This window comes from Talpa occidentalis, unplaced genomic scaffold (genome assembly GCF_014898055.3).
Source record: "Talpa occidentalis isolate TD23 unplaced genomic scaffold, MPIMG_talOcc4v2.1 talOcc4.5, whole genome shotgun sequence".
Lineage (NCBI taxonomy): Eukaryota > Metazoa > Chordata > Mammalia > Eulipotyphla > Talpidae > Talpa > Talpa occidentalis.
The window spans coordinates 110,624,073-110,644,490 of NW_023604861.1; the positions used below are offsets into that span (position 1 = coordinate 110,624,073).

Genomic DNA, 20,418 nt, shown 5'->3' on the forward strand with positions numbered 1-20,418 from the left:
ATGCCTAGTCAGGGTTTGCCTGGTGCATTTCAGCTGTGATGTAAGGCCTGCTGCACTCACGGTGTTTCCCAGTTCGGCTTGGTACTCTTTGAGCACTCACCTTGTCCTAGGTACTGGTGGGAACACCTGGGAAACACCCCCTCATTTGCTCCTCACAACAGCCCTACGCTGTAGGCAGTCCAAGAGGAAGGGGGAGAGATCACATGGCCATGTTGCCGCTTTAGCAAGTGGAGGCAACAGAGCCCAACACCATGATCTCTGCTTCTAACCTTTGCCCTCAACCCCCCGGAAACTGCTCTGTGAGAGGGGTGATGCCCTTCGCAAGCCTGCCGGAAAGGAGAGACTCAACTGAGTTTGTCCCCTGTAGCCTGAGGTTTTCAGAGCTTGTAAGTTTCCACATGGCAGGGCATGTTGCCGATGCCAGGCTCGGATTCTTGAGAAGCACCAGAGGTGTGGGTGACACTCTTACACCCACAAAGCTCCTGTAAAGGGTTCAACCTGAGGACGAACTGGATGGGAAGTTCTCACAACACTGTCCTTTTCCCTGCTTCCACAGCCTCCACCCCTCTATTCACAAGTTACCGAACATTGTCTGCCAGCCAGGCACCCAGCATGGGAACCAGCCAGGCTGAACCCCTCCCACACAGGCTCCCTCAGCCCTGGGCCTGGGAACGACACTGTCCCTGCAAAATCCCACCAAGCCTCCAGGACGAAATACCTATGCTCCTTCCCAATCATTCCCCCTGGAGGACCTCAGCCCCAATTCTGACCTAAGCTGGTCTGGGTACCCCAGATACCGGGGACTCTTTTAAGTGTCTCTCCCCAAGTGATTCTATTGTGCATCAAGAGTTGCAAACTGCCACTCCAGCCAAAAGCAGCCTACCTCTCTTTATTTCAAACTCTCATATATTTCACTTTTCCTTATCACATCACAATCTCCTTCCTCTATTTCATATCTGGGCTCTGTAGCTTGCCCTGTGAACTTGGGCGAGTTATTTAACCACAGAGTATTTACTCATTAATTAATTAATTTATTTATACAAGCACTGGATACAGTCAGAAACCTAGGAGGGTGAGAGAATTCACCAGAGCCAGAGCGGGGAGAACAGCAGACTGATGGAAGTACACCACTGAGGGGAGTAGCGGGCGGCAGGAGAGGTCTGTGTGCCATGTGGGCCCCTCGCTGGTGGCTGGGGATCGAACCGGCGCTGCAGAGGCTGCGGGCAGCTTCGCAACCCAGCGCTCAACCGCTGCGCCACCAGGGGAGGCCCGAGTCTTTACTCATTAAATGTGACTTAGTTTACTGATCTCACAAATGGGGCTGATGATGATTCCCACTATAGGTTATCAAATCTAAGACACCATTGATTCTAGATGCTCCATTATTACCTGCTATTAAGAATTTAAAGTACTGGGCCTCCCCTGGTGGCGCAGTGGTTGAGCGCTGGGCTGCGAAGCTGCCCGCAGCCTCTGCAGCGCCAGTTTGATCCCCGGCCGCAGGGGAGGGTCCCACATGGTGTGCAGACCTCTCCTGCCGCCCGCTGCTCCCCTCAGCAGTGTATTTCGTCAGTCTGCCTGTTCTGTTCCCCGCTCTGGCTCTGGTGAATTCTCTCACCCTCCCCGCGCTTCTGACTGTACCCAGTGCTTGTATAAATAAATAAATCTTTAAAAAAAAAAAGAATTTAAAAAACTGCTGAATAGATGATGTCAGGTCATTGACAGTAAGATGCGTCTGATTTCAGTGATGTTAACATTCGAGGAAAAAGGCTACAACTTAGAATGAATGAAACCCAGTGCCTCATGGAGTTGTTGTGAGGACGAAAAGCACTGATAATACATGAAGCCTTGGCAGAGTGCCCAGAAATAGTGAGGGCTCAATACGTGTCAGTTATTATTATCCATCTCCACATTTTCATTGCTCATTAAATACTTTAATGACTTTTCCTAGCCATTATTTCAGCTCTTCCAGAGAGTTTGGGGCTTATCCAGGCTCTTCTGTTAGCCTCATTGGGAAATGACTTTGGAGGATGACATGGGCAACCCTGAGGTCCCAGGACTAGAGCTCATGTTGCGAAGAAGTCTCTCTGGCCCACTTCCTTTTCAAAGTGATGGTGCTCCTCCGTGGAGCAGGGCCAGGAACCTACCTCCTTCTCCCCAAGAGTGAGTGACTCTGTTCCAGCCACGGAGCAACCTGATGGCAACTCCACCCTCTACCCCACAACGCACCCCACATCTGCCTCTCTTCCCTGTTTGGGGGGGGCACTGAAGAGCTGTGTTGCTGGCCTGGCCAAAAAGACCCAGGAGACAAATGGAGCCAATTTAGCACATAAAACTACGGAATGCCCAGTTAAATTTATTTATTTATTTATTTTATAGAGGCATGTTTTATTTTTTGTTTTGTTTATACATGCACTGGGTACAGTCAGAAGCATGGGAGGGTGAGAGAATTCACCAGAGCCAGAGCGGGGAGCAGAGCAGGCAGAAGGACCGAAGTACACTGCTGAGGGGAGCAGTGGGCGGCAGGGGAGGTCTGCGCGCCATGTGGGACCCTCCTCTGGTGGCCGGGGAGCAGCCGGGGATCGAACCGGCGCCGCAGAGGCTGCGGGCAGCTTCGCAACCCAGCGCTCAACCGCTGCGCCACCGGGGAGGCCCTGCCCAGTTAAATTTAAATTTCAGATAAACAAGTCATCTTTCGTTTATGTCCCAAGCAATGTTTTGGATGTACTTATACTAAAAAAATGATGCATTGTTTATCTGAAAATCACATCTAAGTAGGCGCCTTGTATTTTATATGGCATCCCTTTGGGTCCTTTCCCATTCCCTGCCCTTGAAGCCCATACCTAAGCCTTCCTACGCTGTCGGTTACTTAGGTCTCTCACCCTAGAAAGTTCTTGAAATATATACTTTTAATTATTCACTCACCTACTTGATACAAGATTACCTTGCTTGTTGTAGAGACCAGAAAGAGTGATAATAATAGTAATAATATAATAACCTATAATAACAGCTTATTAACATTCTAGAAACTGTTCTAAGTGTTTTTACCTAAATTGACTCAATGTAATACAAAAAAATTATCGAGATAGTATATTATCATTCTATTGTACAGATGGAAAAAACTGAGACACTGATAGGTTAATGAATTTGCTCAGGCATACAAGCTAGGGAATGGGATGATTCAAACTTGGGCAGCCTATTTCCAGCTACTTGCAAGTGGTTCCCAATCTCATTGTGAAGAGGGTCCTAAAAGGTAATTAATACTGTAGGTTGTATATGCTTACAACTCAAAATAGGTGCACTAATCACCTGCAGTGACCTCGCCTGGGGTCTGGTTAGAAACACAGGATTTCAAGGCCCACTCCAGGCTCTAACAAGATCCATTGGCGGGTCTGAGGCAATCTAGTTTGAGAATCACTGCTCCAAGCAAGGGACTGGATTATCCTGAGTGGACCAGAGTAATGGAGCCCACCCTAGAGTTGGGTCAGTTGTCTAAGTGACCTGACAGCTACACAGTTAGGTGTGGAAATAGTTTTAAGGAGACAGATGCAATGTTCACCACCAGGGTATTAAGTTACCTGAAATTTAAATCAAAATATTTGAAATTGGGCAGATTCCAAGCGGTAGGATGATCAGGGATGTCTTATAACATTGTTTCTTAAAGAAAGAGCTTTAGCTCATTTGCATCAGAATCATCAGGGGACACTTGTTAAAATGAAGATTCCTAGGCCTCTCTCCTGACCCACTGAATAGACCTCTAGAGTGGGACTTACTTTGGAATCTTCATTTTGACTAGAGCTCATGTCGCAGAGCTCCCCAGTTACTTGGGATAGCCCTGATTTATGCATGCTGTCCTGGGGTAATTGTTAGCAATGCCCTTTTTACTCCCACAGGTATAGTCCTGAATTGGACTATAAATTTCCCCTGCTCTGAGTTGACGCTGCAGAGCCAGCAGGAAAGGTCCCCAAGGCTTCCCATCTGTCTGGTGCAATGGAAGGGTCTCAGGATCAGCTCAGGCACTGTTGAACTGTATCTCATCTGAGTCCCTTCACCACCCTTGGCCCAGGTCCTTGCCTCGGGGTTACTGGGGTTGATGAGCTCTCCTTCACAGGGCATTTGGGGGGACTGGATGAGAGAATGTGTCCAGTGTCTAGCCCAGAGCCTCCATTCAGGGGCACCTGATACAGATCAGTGCTGGTTTCCCCATCTCACTTCCACACTCTTTGAACTGAACACCGGAGGCCCTGTCACCAGAGCCCCATTTGCGAAGGCGGCACCAGACAAGCTGTGGGAATGATCTTCACAGCTTTTGTCAAAGTGGCATAATAGAGCCCCCAAATGTCTGCTCTTTGCAAAACTGGGGTGGCAGATCAATTGTGGCATAAACAAAATAGCAGGTTTGGTGCAAACCCAGGGACAGATGACACCTCTGCAGGGTGTGATTAGGGGAGGGAGGGGATTCATGGGGTGGCTGGGTTTGCCTTTTTTTCTGGTTGATGCTTCCAGGCCTCCTCTTGGGCCAGCCTGGCTACCTGAAGACTGCCAGAGCTTAGGGGACTGCTCCTCCATTCTGTAAAGTGTCTGTCAAGGCGGCAGCTCCAGGCAAGGACCCCACTGTCTTCAGCAAGAAGCCTGAGTCCAGGAGCTCAGTGTCTCCCAGAGCTCTGACCCTGATGATATGGAGAAGGCGATAGACTGCTACCCCTCACCTTGACAGTGTGGTCTGCAAGAAAGCAAAGAGAAGTGGGCACAAGAGCCAAACCTCAGGAAAGAAGGCCGTGAGAGGGACACTGGCACTGATTCCCCTCAGTGCTGTCACAGAGCCTCCTGATCTGCCTGTCCCCTTCATTCTGGGCAGAAAATGCCACAGCCAGTTAAACATTCAGTGTTGTTTGGGCTGTAGTCCCAGTCTGGAGAAGACCCTAGGACAAGTTCTGGCCCGATCTCTATGTAGGAAAAAGGAGTGTCCTAGCCCAGAGCAAACCTGCTGGCAGCAGAGGGTGGAGGTCTGTACAAAACCTCTAAGAAGGCAGCCCAGGTGCTCTGAGGCAGGAACTGTGATTTCCACCCTATTCTGAGCCTAGCACTAAGTCTTTGGTAAAAGTTTGCCTGAGAAATGAGTGAGTAGCTGTCAGTATTCCGGCTGTGTGCCCGGTGGCACCACCTTGTAGATGCCTTGCATAAGGCCACGCTCCTGCAAGAGAGGATGGCAGATGGGGAGGCAGCTCTCATTCTGGGTGTCATCATCTGGGAAACAAGCAGATCCTCAGCAAGAAACTGAGACTCCAAAGAAGGGTCTGAGGCAGAAGCCGGGGATCCAGACAGGGAGGAGTGGGGAGGAAGCTGAGGGTGCTCCCAGAAAGTGCAAGAGATGGCCTTTGACTTGGGGTGGAAGTAGGGCTGTAGGTCAGACAAGGACAGTCCTGTGGAGAACCCAAGGGGACCCTGCCTGTGGGCAACCAGCCAGACTATTAGCCAAAAGCAGTGGTTCCCCCTGTACCTCATTCCTCCTGCTGCCCCCAAGTCTGGTTTGAACAGCCCGCTGGTCTTAGCTGTGCTATGGGAAGGAAGATGAGCCCACCTTGGTGGAAACATGGCAGGAGGAGCAGGTGCCCCTCTCCCCAAAAGTGGTCAGTGGAAAGAGAGCCACAAGGACAGATGCTCTGGGGGACAGGAGCAGTGGCTGAGGACCAGTCACCCTCCTACAAGAAAGGGCTCTCCTGGCTGCCAGATTTGCAGGACTGCAGTGTGGCTTTCTAAGGGGTGCCCTGGGGTGCGCTGGGAAGACAATTTGGGGTGGTGGAAAGGACTTGGACTTAGACGCCACAGACCTTGGTTTCTGTTTTCAACTTCACCATTTCTGAGTGGTGGGGCCGGGCAACTGCTTAACCCCTTGACCTGTGGTTTCGTCTGTTGAATGGGGTGCATCACCCTCATAGATTGTTATGGAGACAAGAGAAGAGCCATGCTGGGGAGCATTTAGGGGGGCCTTCACCACAGAGAACAAATCCACATGGAATCAGTTACTAAATGCAGGGACACGGGAAATGGCTTTCTTCTAATCTATTGTTTTAAAGCATTCCCTACAAATTCCTTAACCTCTTGGGTAGTTGCTAGTTTTCCAAATAGTTGCCTTTTTTTTTTTAAGTACCAAGGCAGTATTAAGCTTAAGACTCATTCTCAGATGTCTAATCACAGCTCAGCCTGTCCCCCCAGCTCTGGTGGGGTAGGGGTGTTGGGGCTGTAATCTGTTTGCTCTTGGTCTTATCATTGTTGCCATTGTCAGCCTTTCTTAGCTTTTGCTGGTGCAGTGCTTGCTGTCAGAACAGAAATGCCCTTTCAGGATGCCCATTTATGGATCTTTAGAATCCCGTGCCTCCCTCTCCCCCACAAACCCCCCTCACAGTGGCCACTGTTCTGCATCATTCCCTGAGTGGGTCATGCTCCCTCCATCTTGCCTCCTGTGACTACCTCCCATGCTCTGCCCTCAGCCTCTTACTGCTAGCACCACCTCCATCCAGTGGGCTACACTCTTGGGCCGAGTCTCTTCTAATCTGACTTTCTTCCCAAGCGTCCACTTGACCCACATCACTCTGACACATCTTTGACAAATCAAGTCCCAGCAGTAAAGACTGCTCCCACTGCTGCCCCAGGCCCTGCCACTTCCCCTTGTGCAGGTTGCTGCAGCCCACCTCCAGCCCAGAGGCTCTTGAAGAACTGTCACCACGCCCTACTCCCATGGCCTGGGGCAGGGCCTGCCAGTGTCTACAGCTCGGTGAGCATTTAGCCAGGTACCAGGCTGTCCTCTGCCTGCAGCCCCAGAGGGTCTCTTGACTGCCTTCTACCACCACCACTTGGATTAGTGGTGGGCAGAGGATGCCACAGGGGCCCCTACTGCTCAACAACTTGATGACGATGTTCCATTATCCCTGGATAATGTCTAGCCTTTCAGTACAGTGTGGAGGTGGGGAATAGCATGAATAGTCGTCAGACCTGTTTTGCATTTTAGTAATCCAGCATAGATGTACATAGACGTCCTCTTTAGAATGGGGAGAATATGCCACTTTATCATTCAGCTTTGAGACTTTAGCTGACAATTCTATTTAAAAAAATAAAAGATTTATGCATACACAAACTGGGGCACAGGCCAGAGGTGCAGGGGGTGAGAGGATTCACCAGAGACAGAGTGGGGAGCAGAACAGGCAGATGTACTGAAACACACTGCTGAGGGGAGCAGTGGGTGCGTCAGGAGAGGTCTGCTGCGCCATGTGGGTAGCTCCTTGGCTGAGAATTGAACTTGTGCAGTGGCTGCAGATAGCTTCCTTCATAGGTTGCATCTTAACCCTTTGTGCCACCAGGGAGGCTCTAGACAATTCTAAATAAGAAAATCTCATACAACATTCTCTTAGTTAGGCAAAATATTAATTTTCCAGGCTCAGAATTTTCTATTTCTTTAGGAATTTAAGTAATCCTCTATGAGAGGTGTTGCTTTCCCACATGAGCGGAAACAGTGTTGTATATGATTGTCTAAGCACCAGGTTAGAAGTCAGGACTCAAGTATGGCATCTGTTCCCAACCAGCAACAAATCATGTCCCCTCTGCTGCTGCTCCCTCACCTACACAGTGAAGGCAGATCAGAATTAAGGATCCTTACAATTCTAACAGTCTATCTAGGGATTTTTTTTTAAGTTTTCATTATCATGACAGTACAAAAAAAGAACCTCATAAAACACAGTTTGACAAAGAATACAATAATATCCATATAACTAACCCAGGTCAACAGATCATTTACAGAACTCCAGAGGACCTCTGTGTCCCCTCCCATTCACTAACTCCTCAGAACCCCAATTCTGACTTTTATTGAAATCACTTCCTCCCTTTTCCTTATAATTTTACCAAGTATACATCCCTAAAAAGAAAATACCATTTCTTTTTGCATTTTATATAAATTAAATAACTGTTATTTTGTGTCCAACTTATTTTAACATTCTTTTTGTGGGATTCATCCATGTTGTTGCAAGGAGCATGGTCATGCTTTTTCGTTGCTATATCATATTCCCTTGTGTAAATAGAACACAAATTAGTTCAGCTGTTGACACTGGATTCTCAATTTATGACTTTTATGGATGCACACATACATACACATATGCTCCACACATAGCCATATAGATTTGGAGCTAATTTCTTTATAAACTCAAGAACTTGATTTTTACTTTCAAACAGCAAAATCTGTCTACCAAGTTGTTGGCTATGCTGCTAGCTTAGTGTTTTCACTTTCTTGTGGCCAAATTCTGAATCTAGGGACACAATCTATCTTCTTGAACCTGGATAAAATTTTCTCCTACATGAGTCATTAGCATAAGTGCAGATCATGTCAGACAATTGGACATTTCCTCCAGGAAATCTTGAAAACGTTTATACCAAATAAAGAATTACTCTGAAAAAGATTTTTCTCTGGCCTTTTAAAGGAAATATTCAAGTAAGAGCAAACTCTTTTCCACCCCTTTCCCAGAGCTGGTCCTATCCCACTAGCAAAGCTCAAGTAGATCATGACTTTGGTATTAAACAGGAATGCCCCTAAACTTTGGCTGCAGAGCTATTGAAAGGTACCATGGTGCTGTTCAGATAGATGATCCATTTCAGATCCCAAAGAGCAGTGAATCTTCACTGCTAATTAAATACCCTCCTGGAAATGGAGTCAGGCAGCAATGAGTCCCACAAAGAGTGGAGGCCACAGCAGCCTGAGAGCTCAGGTTGAAAGTGTAGAGCTGCCACGCTGCACTGCCCTGGATAAGCTGGGCCCAATGCACTGGCTGGGAACCAAAACTTCTGCAGAAATCAACTGATAAAGAATCTCCCATAAAGACTGCTTTGAACAAGTAAGAGTTCGAAGCAATAATCAGCAGACTTCCCGGGACAAAGGCAACCCCAGATATAGGACCCAACTGAACGGCAAAATCCCTTGGCCATGAGCATGATCGAGCATGATGGTGGCACTTGGGTAAGCAGGAGCTGAGCCAATGGCAGAGCCACACACTTTCCCAAGGTTGCAGGCTCACTCTCACGATATCCTTTTGCCAGAGACATGAACTACCTGGACTGAACACACTCTATCTGGTCCCCAGCAGTCCTAGATATGAAGATTTTATGAGATTCTGCCCTAACAAGGCTATCCACACAGGTGTACCACTGATTGTGTTTTAAAAACATTTTTGGGGGTCTGGGGGAGTAGGACATCAGGTGAGGCTTGCTTTGTGGCTGTGGGTGGTTTGCACCTGAGCAGAGGTTTCTGTTTTGTGAGTCCAGGTCAATCCTGCCCCACCCATTTGATTTACAGAGCCCCAAGATGAGGGCCACGTGTAGAAACCAAGTCTGCTGCCACTAAGGGAGAGAAATAGCCATTCCCCCTCCACTCGAATGATCGCACTCGGGGTAGGAGCCACCCACCCTACCGGGTGGGGGCTACCGGCCCAGCCAGGACCTCGCTGATCCTTGTTGTCTCCACAGGTTTTGGCATGACCACCCCGGCAACTGTGGGCGGGAAGGCCTTCCTCATCGCCTACGGGCTGTTTGGCTGCGCTGGGACCATCCTGTTCTTTAACCTCTTCCTGGAGCGCATCATCTCGCTGCTGGCCTTCATCATGCGCGCCTGCCGGGAACGCCAGCTGCGCCGCAGTGGCCTCCTGCCCGCCACCTTCCGCCCGGGCTCCGCGCTCTCCGAGGCCGACTGCTTGGCAGGCTGGAAGCCCTCGGTGTACCACGTGCTGCTGATCCTGGGCCTGTTCGCTGTGCTGCTGTCGTGCTGCGCCTCGGCCATGTACACGAGCGTGGAGGGCTGGGACTATGTGGACTCGCTCTACTTCTGCTTTGTTACCTTCAGCACCATCGGCTTCGGGGACCTGGTGAGCAGCCAGCACGCCGCCTACCGAAACCAGGGACTCTACCGCCTGGGCAACTTCCTCTTCATCCTGCTCGGCGTGTGCTGCATCTACTCGCTCTTCAATGTCATCTCCATCCTCATCAAGCAGGTGCTCAACTGGATGCTGCGTAAGCTGAGCTGCCGCTGCTGCGCGCACTGCTGCCCCGCGCCCGGCGCGCCCCTGGCCCGGCGCAATGCCATCACCCCGGGCTCCCGGCTGCGCCGCCGCCTGGCCGCGCTGGGCACCGACCCCGCGGCCCGAGACAGCGACGCCGAGGGCCGCCGCCTGTCGGGGGAGCTCATCTCCATGCGAGACCTCACGGCCTCCAACAAGGTGTCGTTGGCGCTGCTGCAGAAGCAGCTGTCGGAGACCGCCAACGGCTACCCGCGCAGCGTGTGCATCAACACGCGCCAGAACGGCTTCTCGGGCGGCGTGGGTGCGCTGGGCATCATGAACAACCGCCTGGCGGAGACCAGCGCCTCCAGGTAGACCACCCGCCCCGGCGCCCCACCGCGCCAGGGACCCACAGCAGGCTGGTGCCGCCAGGCGTGGTTTGCTTTTCTTCTCTCAGACGTTGGCGCTTTATTAATCTTTATCCAATAAAATGAAGCCAAAAAAAATATTCTTTTTAAAAGAAATACTATTTGCCCGGGCCTGATGTTATCAAGGGCAGGTTTTGGGGGGAGCCTTTCTTTGTGGGCCCCCTCACGGTGTATACCAACAGGAGGAGAGTGCCATCTCTGAGTTCTGCAGACTGGCACTGGACCTTGTCCCCATGCACATAAGCAAACGACAACCCCAAAGCATATGGTGCAACTTTTCATGGCTCTGAATTACCTTCGCAGCATTTAGAATCCTGGCCCAGCCTAGCAGCTTCCTTCTGGTCGTCAGAAGTGATATAGTCACAGTTTTGACAGGTGGGGGTGGGGAGAGCCATATGTTGCCTCCCGGTGTATATATAGAACAGCCGCTACACACAGAGAATGGTGTAGTATTATGCAATGAGATGAAATTTAGCACCGACTTGCGGTCTGCAGCAGTTCCCTAAACTTGGAAATTGCAATGGTAAGGGGCTCAGCTGGTCTTTCTCAGCCTGGAGTCAGTCCACTTAGCACGGCAGGGCAGCTACTTTTAATGAGGAAAATCCACGTGGCCAGCAGGGAGGGGAGCCCAGCTCTGTTTCTGGGGTCTGATCTCTGAGGTTCCAGGTATATCTCTGAATGCCCCAGTGTGCTTTTTTTTTTCCCCACCAGCACCATCCATAGGAATGCTTTTCATTAACTAGGAAAGGCTGAGTCTTCTCAGACAAGATTTTTCTTTATTGGTGTGCATTTTTATTTTCTTAACTCCTATTGATCAATTCAACTTTTTCCCCTTTCAGTGAGTCTGAGGGGGCAAGCTGTTCATCCTCTTTCTCTGAATCCAGACTCTGCCAGCTACAGCCTAGGGGCACCAGGTCCCACTGCACCAAGAATCCAAAGTAGTCACTCTGCAGATGTGAAAGAACTTGGCTCCCAAGGCCATAATATTTAGGGGACGTAGTCTTAGCCCCTGCAGATAATCAAATGAATTAATTTTCCCTCCACACAATCTGTGTTGGGTGGTAAAAGGCAGGAGGGAAGGAGCTGATCAAACAGGTGAATGGAAGTAATTTTAGGATTAAAATTTGGCTCTGGATAATCTTCAAGCTGAGGGACAAGTTCCCCGTCTGCCACCTTTAGGTTACTGGCCTGGAGGAAGGCCAGATCCTGCCTCCATTGAAAAGAGGGAGGTCTTAGGCTGCAAAGGAACACTCTTCGCCCATTTTTCTCATCTAAAAAGATGCCAAAGACCCACCAATATATACAGCTTTTGACAGGAAGTCTGAGAAAAGCACTAGGATGCCTCACACCGTCTGCCCGAGAGGCACTGAAAGCCATGCAATCTCCCTCCCTCCTGACAGTGAAGGAAGCATATGTGCCTGGAACATGAACACACACGCACAGCATTAAGAGTCATGTGTGAATGTCAGCCTCCCCTTTCCCTTTCCAGATCATGGCAGGAAGGAGAAAATGAGTGGGATCTGAGTGACTTTCTAGCTACTTTGGGTAATTTCTAATTTGGGTGGGGATTGGTTTTGGAACACAGGCCCTATTCTAGGGGTGAAGCCAGTGAAGCAGAGTGGCCAAGAGCAGTCAGTCTTACTACATATGAAAGGCAGGCTTCCAGAGAGCCGCATGCCCAGGTTCACTGTGACTGCCAATCAAGCCAGCCCGTGACCAAGGCCCCCGGGATCTCCCTGCCCCCTGCACCATGCTCCTCGGAGTAATGGCTGCAGCCACACTCTGAGAGAGGCACAAGCACTCTAGACCTCTGACAGGACCTAGAAATAAAAGTGCCAGATGTGGCCCTTTGAAAGAAGGAAAGATTACAGTGCATCCTTTACCAGTGAGATCAAGGCCATGTAAAATAACTTGGGGATCTGAGCCATCCAAAGGGGGTAGTGGCAATCCCATGATAGAAATATCTAGACCCTGAGAATTTAATTCTCAGGCAGAATAGCACCCAGTGCAGAGAAAGCGAGCCCCAGGAACAGTACAGGAGACTAAAAACCCAATGGCCAGATCTCCTTGAGCCAGAGGGTGAAAGAGGCCTCCAGGTGATCCCTCTGACCAGCATCCCGGACACATAAGCCGTCTCCATGGGAGGAACAAGACCTGTCTCCAGAGGGGAAAAAACTCAAAACCTTCTTTGGCAATCTTTCCTGCAGCAGTACTTCCTGAAGTCTACCCTAAGTTGCTCATGCTGCAGCCTTAGCTGTTTTCACTTTTTTCCTATGCTTTGGCTTCGGAAGGTGGCAATTACTGGCAGATTGAGTAAGCTTCCGAAGGAAATCTAAGCATGGTTTGAGAGGGGCAGGGAAGGGACTCTTCCTTCTCACCAACCTCTCAGAGAAAGACCAGTCCTCCAAGGGACATTGGTAGCTCAGGATCCAGTGACTTACATGTATTTTTGTCTGTGTTTCCCTGATCCTCCACCCCGCCCCCGCCTTTCCGTTATTATCTTTCACCTCAGGCCAAAGGACTCATTGCTTCAGATGCCAGAAGCTGCCACCTGGGAAAAGTCAGGCTCCCAAGGTCAGGGGGATGTGAAGGCAGCTCAGGTCAGGAGGACTGGTAGAGCCTAGACCCAAGGCTAAAGGGCTTTTTGCCATCCTGCTTGAGTATGAACATTGAGAATCAGAACTGCTGGACATGCAGGGAGGGGTCCTCCTATCACTCTGGGAAGTGACATTGATAAGAACCACATCGGTCCAGGTTCTTCTGAACCTCCTGCCAAGAAAGGGCTCCATTCTCTTCACACCACTACCCCTGACCCCCAAGGGGGGGGTCTCACGCTGAGCCACAGCAGGTAGTGCACTGCAGTCCACAGGACCCCATGTGCCAGAAGTTGCTTCTTAGGCTTATCCTCCCCATCTCATGCTGGGGCTGTGGTGGTTCCTGCATGCACAGCAGGGGATCTAAGTCATCCAGCTGTGGCCACAAAGAGGCCAGGGGCTTGGCAAGTAGGCCTTCTCAAAGTTGGGCAGGCAGGCAAAGAAGCCACCCTGGGAGGCCCCGCTAGCTAAGGCCAGGGCCCTGAGGCCAGAGCCTCCATGCTGGGTGAAGGAGTCAGATGCTCAGGCAGTCTCAGGTCCTGAGCTTGTGGAAAATGCCAGCCAGTCCTGGACTTTGCCCAAGGGCATTGTACATCTCAGTACTGTGCACACACACATACACACACACACATCAGCCTTACTAAGAGTGACTAGTGCGTTTCCCCAAGGAAAATTCCTAGTCTGAGCCACATTAAAAGAAGAAAAACTTCCCATTTTTAACTCCCTGGATGGAGATCTATGAAGGCCTGGAAAATTCCTCTCTGCCTTGGTAAAGTCTTATGCACACTTTGCATGTATTTGTGTTTTACACAGAAGCCAGCCACCATACCCAAGCCAAACCCTGGAAAATAGCTGCTAAATTTACCCAGGCTCCTCAGACAGACCTCCTCCTGTATGTTCTGGGGTGAGGTGGGACTGAATCCCAAGGCCAAAGGAGAAGCTTCTGAGGAACCCAGGCAGGCACAGCCCACATGGGCCGATACCACAGGAGCTGTGGTCCACGTGGTTGTCTTACTGTAACTTTTTACAATATTAACTAACAAAAAGCACAATTCCACATGCACACTGTCTAGAAGGCACCTCCAGACAGACTACTTAGGGCCCTCTGAGTCCAAAAGAGGACCCAGGCTTCTTTCTTTCTTGTTTAACATGTTCGCTGTTGCCGCTGAAGTTTCTACACTGTGGGGTGGGAGGGGGCGCCGAGAGCTGCTGACACCACTCCTGACCCCCTGATGGCTCATCAGTGTGGACTCAGGGCCTGGACTCGAGCCCATGGAGCAGCTCCAGTACCTTCAGGCACCCCAAGCATGGCCTAGCACCCAGCTGGTCTCTTGTGCATAGAGGAAACGCAATGAGATCTCTATACTGACCTGGCCCAAAACCTTATTCTCCTTTTTCTCAGCCTCTCCCTGCCTCCCTTCCTCCCTAGGAACGCTCCCCTTTGCTTTACAAATCATTTTCTATGCTGTGTTCTCTCAGGAGGGGCTTAGAGCATGTGGGGCAAGCCTGCAGAATTTCCTAAACAATACATTTATTTTTCTGAGCAGCACTCTGAGACAGGACTTGAAGGGTGTTTAAACTAACGATGAATAAAATGCAGCCTGCCACCCCTTTGAGCTGTTTGCTTTCTGTCTGTCAGAGCCGCCTGCCTCCCCATCTCCTTCCTCATACCACCTCTCAGGAGGCCCCAGATTTCAGCTTCGGGATTGGGCCTGGGGAGCAGCTTCCCAGCGGAGCTACTCTGCACAACAAGAGTGACATCCTTCTGTGTTGGGGCATCACTGGACCTGGCATGTAGCTTGGCCAGACTGGGCCAAGGCTAGTTTCTGACAGTCAGGACCATCAGAAAGAAGGCAGGAGGAAGGCAGGGGTGTGGAGGAAATCTGCCCTGGAAGATGGTCCCAGCTGTGGCCGAGGTTTCCAATCTGGCCATGCAGCAGATTCTCCCAACAGGAGCTTTAAGGGGTACTGATGCCAGCCCAGCACTCCCCCCGCACCCCCGACTCTGTCCTGATTTCAGTGGTCTGAGGAGGAGCTCAGAGAGGCACCGGAATAGTTAGGGAAGCTGCCCACTTGGTTCTAATGGGGAGCAGGGTCTTGAAACTGGGCATCCACATTGCTCAGGTAGGGAAAGAAGCTACAAGTCTGAGTTTGAGTTCTGCATCTGCCAGCCATTCTATTTGCTCAGATCATCCATTTTCCCATCACTAAGATGAGATAATGGTTTTCTCCCCTCCCCCCACCTCCTAGAGTCTTACTTGACCATCCTTTTCCTTCAGGTAGCCAGAGAGATGAGAAGTGATTGACAGGTGCCTCAAGTACAGACCTGGCCACCTCAAGTTACAAAATCACTCCCTAGCTTACCCCCAAGCCCCAAAGTCTTCATATAACTGCAATGTTCGCGAAATGTACTACTTTCTGTTCCGATTGTTTCATTTTAATGCTCAGTACAGCTATTAAATTGATTTCATGATCTACCTATGAATCACACCAAACTGTATAGAAAACACTGGCCTACAGTGTTTCTAGAAAGAGAACTTCCTATTACTCTGCTTCTGGTGGAAAAACCATTAGCTAGCTGGAGGGTAGAGAGAAGGAGTAGGAGGGGGAGGAAGGGTTTGCAAGAGATTTGCATATTTATCTCATTTAATCCCCTACCAACCCTGGCAATTTAGTTTTCCACCACCCCTCCCCCATTTTGTCTTGGACCAGAGAGGTTAAGTAATGTGTCTAGGTTGGGGCCAGGTGTGCACGCGCGCACACGCACACACACACCCCCCACTCCTTCCCCACTCCTCTGCCCCATAGTGCGAGGGGCTGGAGAGAAGTACAGCCTTCACTCCAGGCTGGCGGGAGGCTGACAGGAGACCACTGTCCTGCAGGTAGGGAGCTCCGGGTCATGGTGCAGTCCAGGCCAGCGAGCTCACAAGAGCTGGAGGGGACTGTGTGGAGCTCCCAGGACTAGGGCCTGCTGCTCTCCTGATAAAGAGAGTCTGAGCAAAGAAAAGCACACTCCTGGTCTCTTCATCCGACACTCTGAAGGAAATGTTCCCTGAAGGCGTGCTAGTGGAAATCACTAAGGAAAGGCGTGCCCCAAAGGCACCGAGCTTGGGCCATGACCGCTCACTGGGCCTGGCTTCTGCCCCTCTGGCTGATGGAGCCCGTTCTCGCCTTCACTAAGGCTCCTTTTTCTAGTTAACAAAAAATGAGGGGCTGGCCTTTGGGCTCTGCCACTGTAGGGTTTGGGAGGGGGAGGAAGGAGGAGAGAAATGTATAAGACCACAGGATTTTTGTTAAGCACATCTGCCAAGTGCTTGAACTAGCTTGGACACTTTGATCTAGTTCTTTCTCCATGGACTTGGCTGACTAGAACCAGTTATCTGGATGCAAGTTGGAAGGACATAGCCCCCTCTGAGGATTGGCCAGCATCCTGCTGAAAGCTGCGATTTCCACACATACACCCTGTGCTGTGAGAATCTTTATGAGTGAGCCCCAGTCACTGTTTTCATTGGTCTCTGCTTCCTCTAGGAAAATTAAGTTCCACAGTCTAGAGTTGTGATGTCCAGTGGAGTAACCATTGGCCACACACAGCTCTTTAAATGTAAATAAATTTAAGTCAAATGAAATTTAAAATTCAGCTCTTCAATCGCACTAATCAGATTTTAAGTGCTCAAAGACTACAGGCCAGTTACCATGTTGGGTAGCCAGACAGAGAACATTCTGTCATTGTAGCCAGGTCTGTTACATAGTCCTGCCATAGAGAGCACTGTGGTCAGAAAGCTTCGACTCCTGAGTGTGTGGAACCCCTTCACCTAGGAGTTCATAAGCTCAAGAAAGAACAAGGGGACCTCCCTGGTGGCGTAAGGGGTTAAGCACTGCCTTATGAAGCAATCCACAGCCTCTGTAGCACAAGTTCAATCCCCGGCCAACCAAGGAGCAGCCCACATGGCACAGCAAACCTCTCCCGTCTCACCCACTGCTCCCCTCAGCAGTGTATTTCAGTCAATCTGCCTGTTCTGTTCCCCACTCTGTCTCTGGTGAGTCCTCTCACCCCCTACATCTCTGGCCTGTGCCCCAGCTCTTGTATGCATAAAGGAATAAATCTTTAAAAAAAAAAAAGAAAAGAAAAGAAAGAACAAGGAGCAAGTTTTCCCTCTTACCATTTACTTAGACAAGTCACAACCTGTTGAGGATTGCTTTTCTCACATATAAAGTGGAGTCTAAAATGTTAGCACATACCTCATAGGGGTTTGTGAGAATTAAAAGGAATATTGGAAACAGCACACTTGTTAAGTATAATTTTTCTCCATCATCAACGACCGCCCCCCAGTCCCATCTGCTTCAATGCCCATGTTGGGTCAAGCCCTGGCTGGTGCTTGCTCACTTCTAGCCAAGAATAAAGCAACCAGCACACTGGCTCAAAGACTTACACCCAGGAGGCACCGAAAGAAAACCAACAAGCACCCAGGCAAGCTGGAAGCTGCCTAAGAAAGAAGATTTCACCAGCAGCACCACCAGAAGGAAACAATCCTTTCCACCAGCTTCTTGGTGCTAAAAAATTGGTAAGAGAGCCTGCTGGAGAATCCTTGAGACAAACCTAAGAGTCGGGTCCAAGCACTTGTTCCTGGGGTTCCCCAAGGCCATCTCCACTTCAAAGACTGCCTAGAATGACTTACAGAACTCAAAAAGCTGTTTCATTCACAGTTGTGGCTCATTGCAGTGAAAGGAAACAGACACAAACGAGCAAAGGGAAAAAGAACATAGAGCAGAGCCCTGGAGAAGCCAGCGCCGCATCCACTTGTCTCCTCCCAGTGGAATCACATCCCAGTAATGATGTGTGACAACACACAAAGCTTGGCCAACAGGAGGCACTCCCTGAGCCTTGGCTTGGAGGTCTGTCACACAGGCTCCACGGACCTACCTGACTGACCTTCGCTGCTCATTCTTCAAACCCCTCCAGAGGTCAAATTATTACAGCATTGCCCATGCCCCAAGGACTGGTGTTCACCACCTATTTTATATTGTCAGCATGAACTACCCAGGCTCAGGTTCTCAGGTGCACAAAGATACTCTTGTGAGGCAGGACATTTCTCAGAAGCAGGGCAAATGTGCAGGGTGTGAGCCTCCAGCCTGCTGAGTTCACCCTCTACTGCACACACCTGCGCTTGGGGCTCGGTTCTCCGTTGGTAGGCAACCGCTGCCTACCCAGCTCATGCCACAGAAGCCAGTGGCCTAAAGGAGCAAGAAGAGCAGAGGAGGCCACAGCTGGTCTCAGCTCCATGCTCCCTCCCAGCAGAACCAGCACCAGACTAGCCCGCAGCCCCAAAGACCTCCTTCTCCTCTAACAGGGATCTGAGTGGCGGACGTGTTCTCTTCTTGGCTGTTAAAATTGTCTTGCTGTCCTTCTTGGCTGTTAAAATTGTCCATCAGTGGTGACCTTCATGACACACCTGTAGAAGCCTCATCACATCTTTTGGCTTCTACCTCCTGGCTCTCTGAGGCGACAGGGAAGGGCCCTGACGTGGTCCTGTCACCAACACTGTGGATGTCACTCCATTTACCTCCTTCAGGCACACCTCATCTCCTGCTTTTTTTAGGGGCAAGGGGTCTCTCTCTACTAATGTTACATCCCTTAACAGTGTCCCCCAAAGAAGGCCTGACTTTTTCTTTTTCCTATAGCCTTCTTGCTGAAGGAGCCAGAGGCAACCTGGGTCAAAGGGCATTCATGCAGGGATGCTATCAAATGGATTTGTAATAAGTAAATGTTTCTATGTAAACAACATCATAAAAATCAACTTTTAGGTGTTGACTCTGTGCTGGGTGGACTTTTAGAAGGCAATATTTTTTTCCATTCAGACTGATCTCTGAGTCTCATTAAAGCAAATTCTTAATTTTTCTGACCATCACTTTCAACATCCTGAAAGGAAAACAAACCTACCTTATTGCACTGGTGTGAGGTTTAACTGAAATGATGCTTATAAAGTGCCAACAGGGCCTCCCTGGTGGCACAAGGTGTTAAGCACAGCACTATGACGCTACCTGCAGCCTCTGCAGCACCAGTTTGATCCCTGGCCACCAGGAAGTTAACCCACATGGTGCAGCAGACCCCTCCTCTCTCACCTGCTACTCCCCTCAATAGTGTATTTCAGTCAGTCTGCCTGTTCTGTTCCCCACTCTGTGGTGAATCCCCTCTGCCCCTGCCCCCCGGCCTTACACCTCTGGCCTGTATCCCAGTTCCTGTATGCATAAATTAAAATAAATCTTTACAAATAAAAAAAAAAGTGCCAGGGCCTCCCTGGTGGCGCAGCGGTTGTGCGCTGGGCTGCGAAGCTGCCTGCAGCCTCTGCAGCACCAGTTCGATCCCTGGCCACCAGGCGAGCGTCCCACGTGGCGCGCAGACCTCTCCTGCCGCCCGCTGCTCCCCTCAGCAGTGTATTTCATCAGTCTGCCTGTTCTGCTTCCCGCTCTGTCTCTGGTGAATCCTCTCACCTTCCCGTGCATCTGGCCTGTACCCCAGTTCTTGTATAAAAAAATAAATAAATCTTAAAAAAAAAAAAGCGCCAGTGTCTGACAGAGACATTCAATGATTATAATTCACCTTTCCTTCCTCCCCCACCCCCATCAATCCACAAGTTCTATTTTTCTGTGCCAGCCAATTTATCAGGGGCCATCCATAGACCTGTCATTCTACCCACCCACCCTTCCGTACAAACATCCACCCATTCACCCACCCACCACTCCAGCCAACCACCTACCCACTCATTTACCCACTTATCCGTCCAGCCACCCACACCCGCATCCCTCCATCCAACCATTTACCCACCCTCTCGCCAACCCACCTATGCACCCATCTAGCCTGTATTTATATTACATCTTTCATGGATCACCTTCTATGAACAAGCCACTTCTATGAACAAGGAACATACAATCTAGAAGCAAAAATTAAATATCAAGCCAGGGTATAAATAACTTGGCAGAAAGCAAAAAGTGTCACAAGAGGGGTACAGAAAAAGTGGTGGGAGATTAAACACTCCCAGGCCTCTCTTCAAGCTCCAGGAGAAGGCAATTGCCAGGACTACATTGTATTTGATAAAACATTTCTCTTCCTCTAATGGAGACCACCAGGACATTTTTCCCTTTTACAGAGGAAAAAACCTCAAACACTAATTTCCTAACCTGGGTGATGATTATGCCTGCCTTTCATTTTACCGTGTTCAGACTTAGTTACTCCACTGAGAACAATGTACAGAGCCCAGATTTCTTCCAAAATTTTAATTGGACCATCCGTGAGGGATTTTGAAACCAACAAAATGAGCCAAATGAGGAGATAACAGATGCATTAAAGACATCTGCTGGGCCAGGCAT

At 49.8% G+C, this 20,418-nt stretch overlaps 1 protein-coding gene across 1 annotated transcript in view; it reads left to right on the forward strand.

Moving 5' to 3' along the window:
• KCNK12 (potassium two pore domain channel subfamily K member 12) overlaps nt 1–10,544 on the forward strand; it is a 40,590-nt gene extending 30,046 nt beyond the window's left edge. The window contains exon 2 of the mRNA XM_037528097.1: nt 9,505–10,544. Coding sequence (XP_037383994.1) covers nt 9,505–10,406 — 902 coding nt within the window. The 3' untranslated portion in view covers nt 10,407–10,544. The remainder of the gene's footprint in view (nt 1–9,504) is intronic.
• The last annotated feature ends 9,874 nt before the right edge of the window (nt 10,545–20,418 follow it).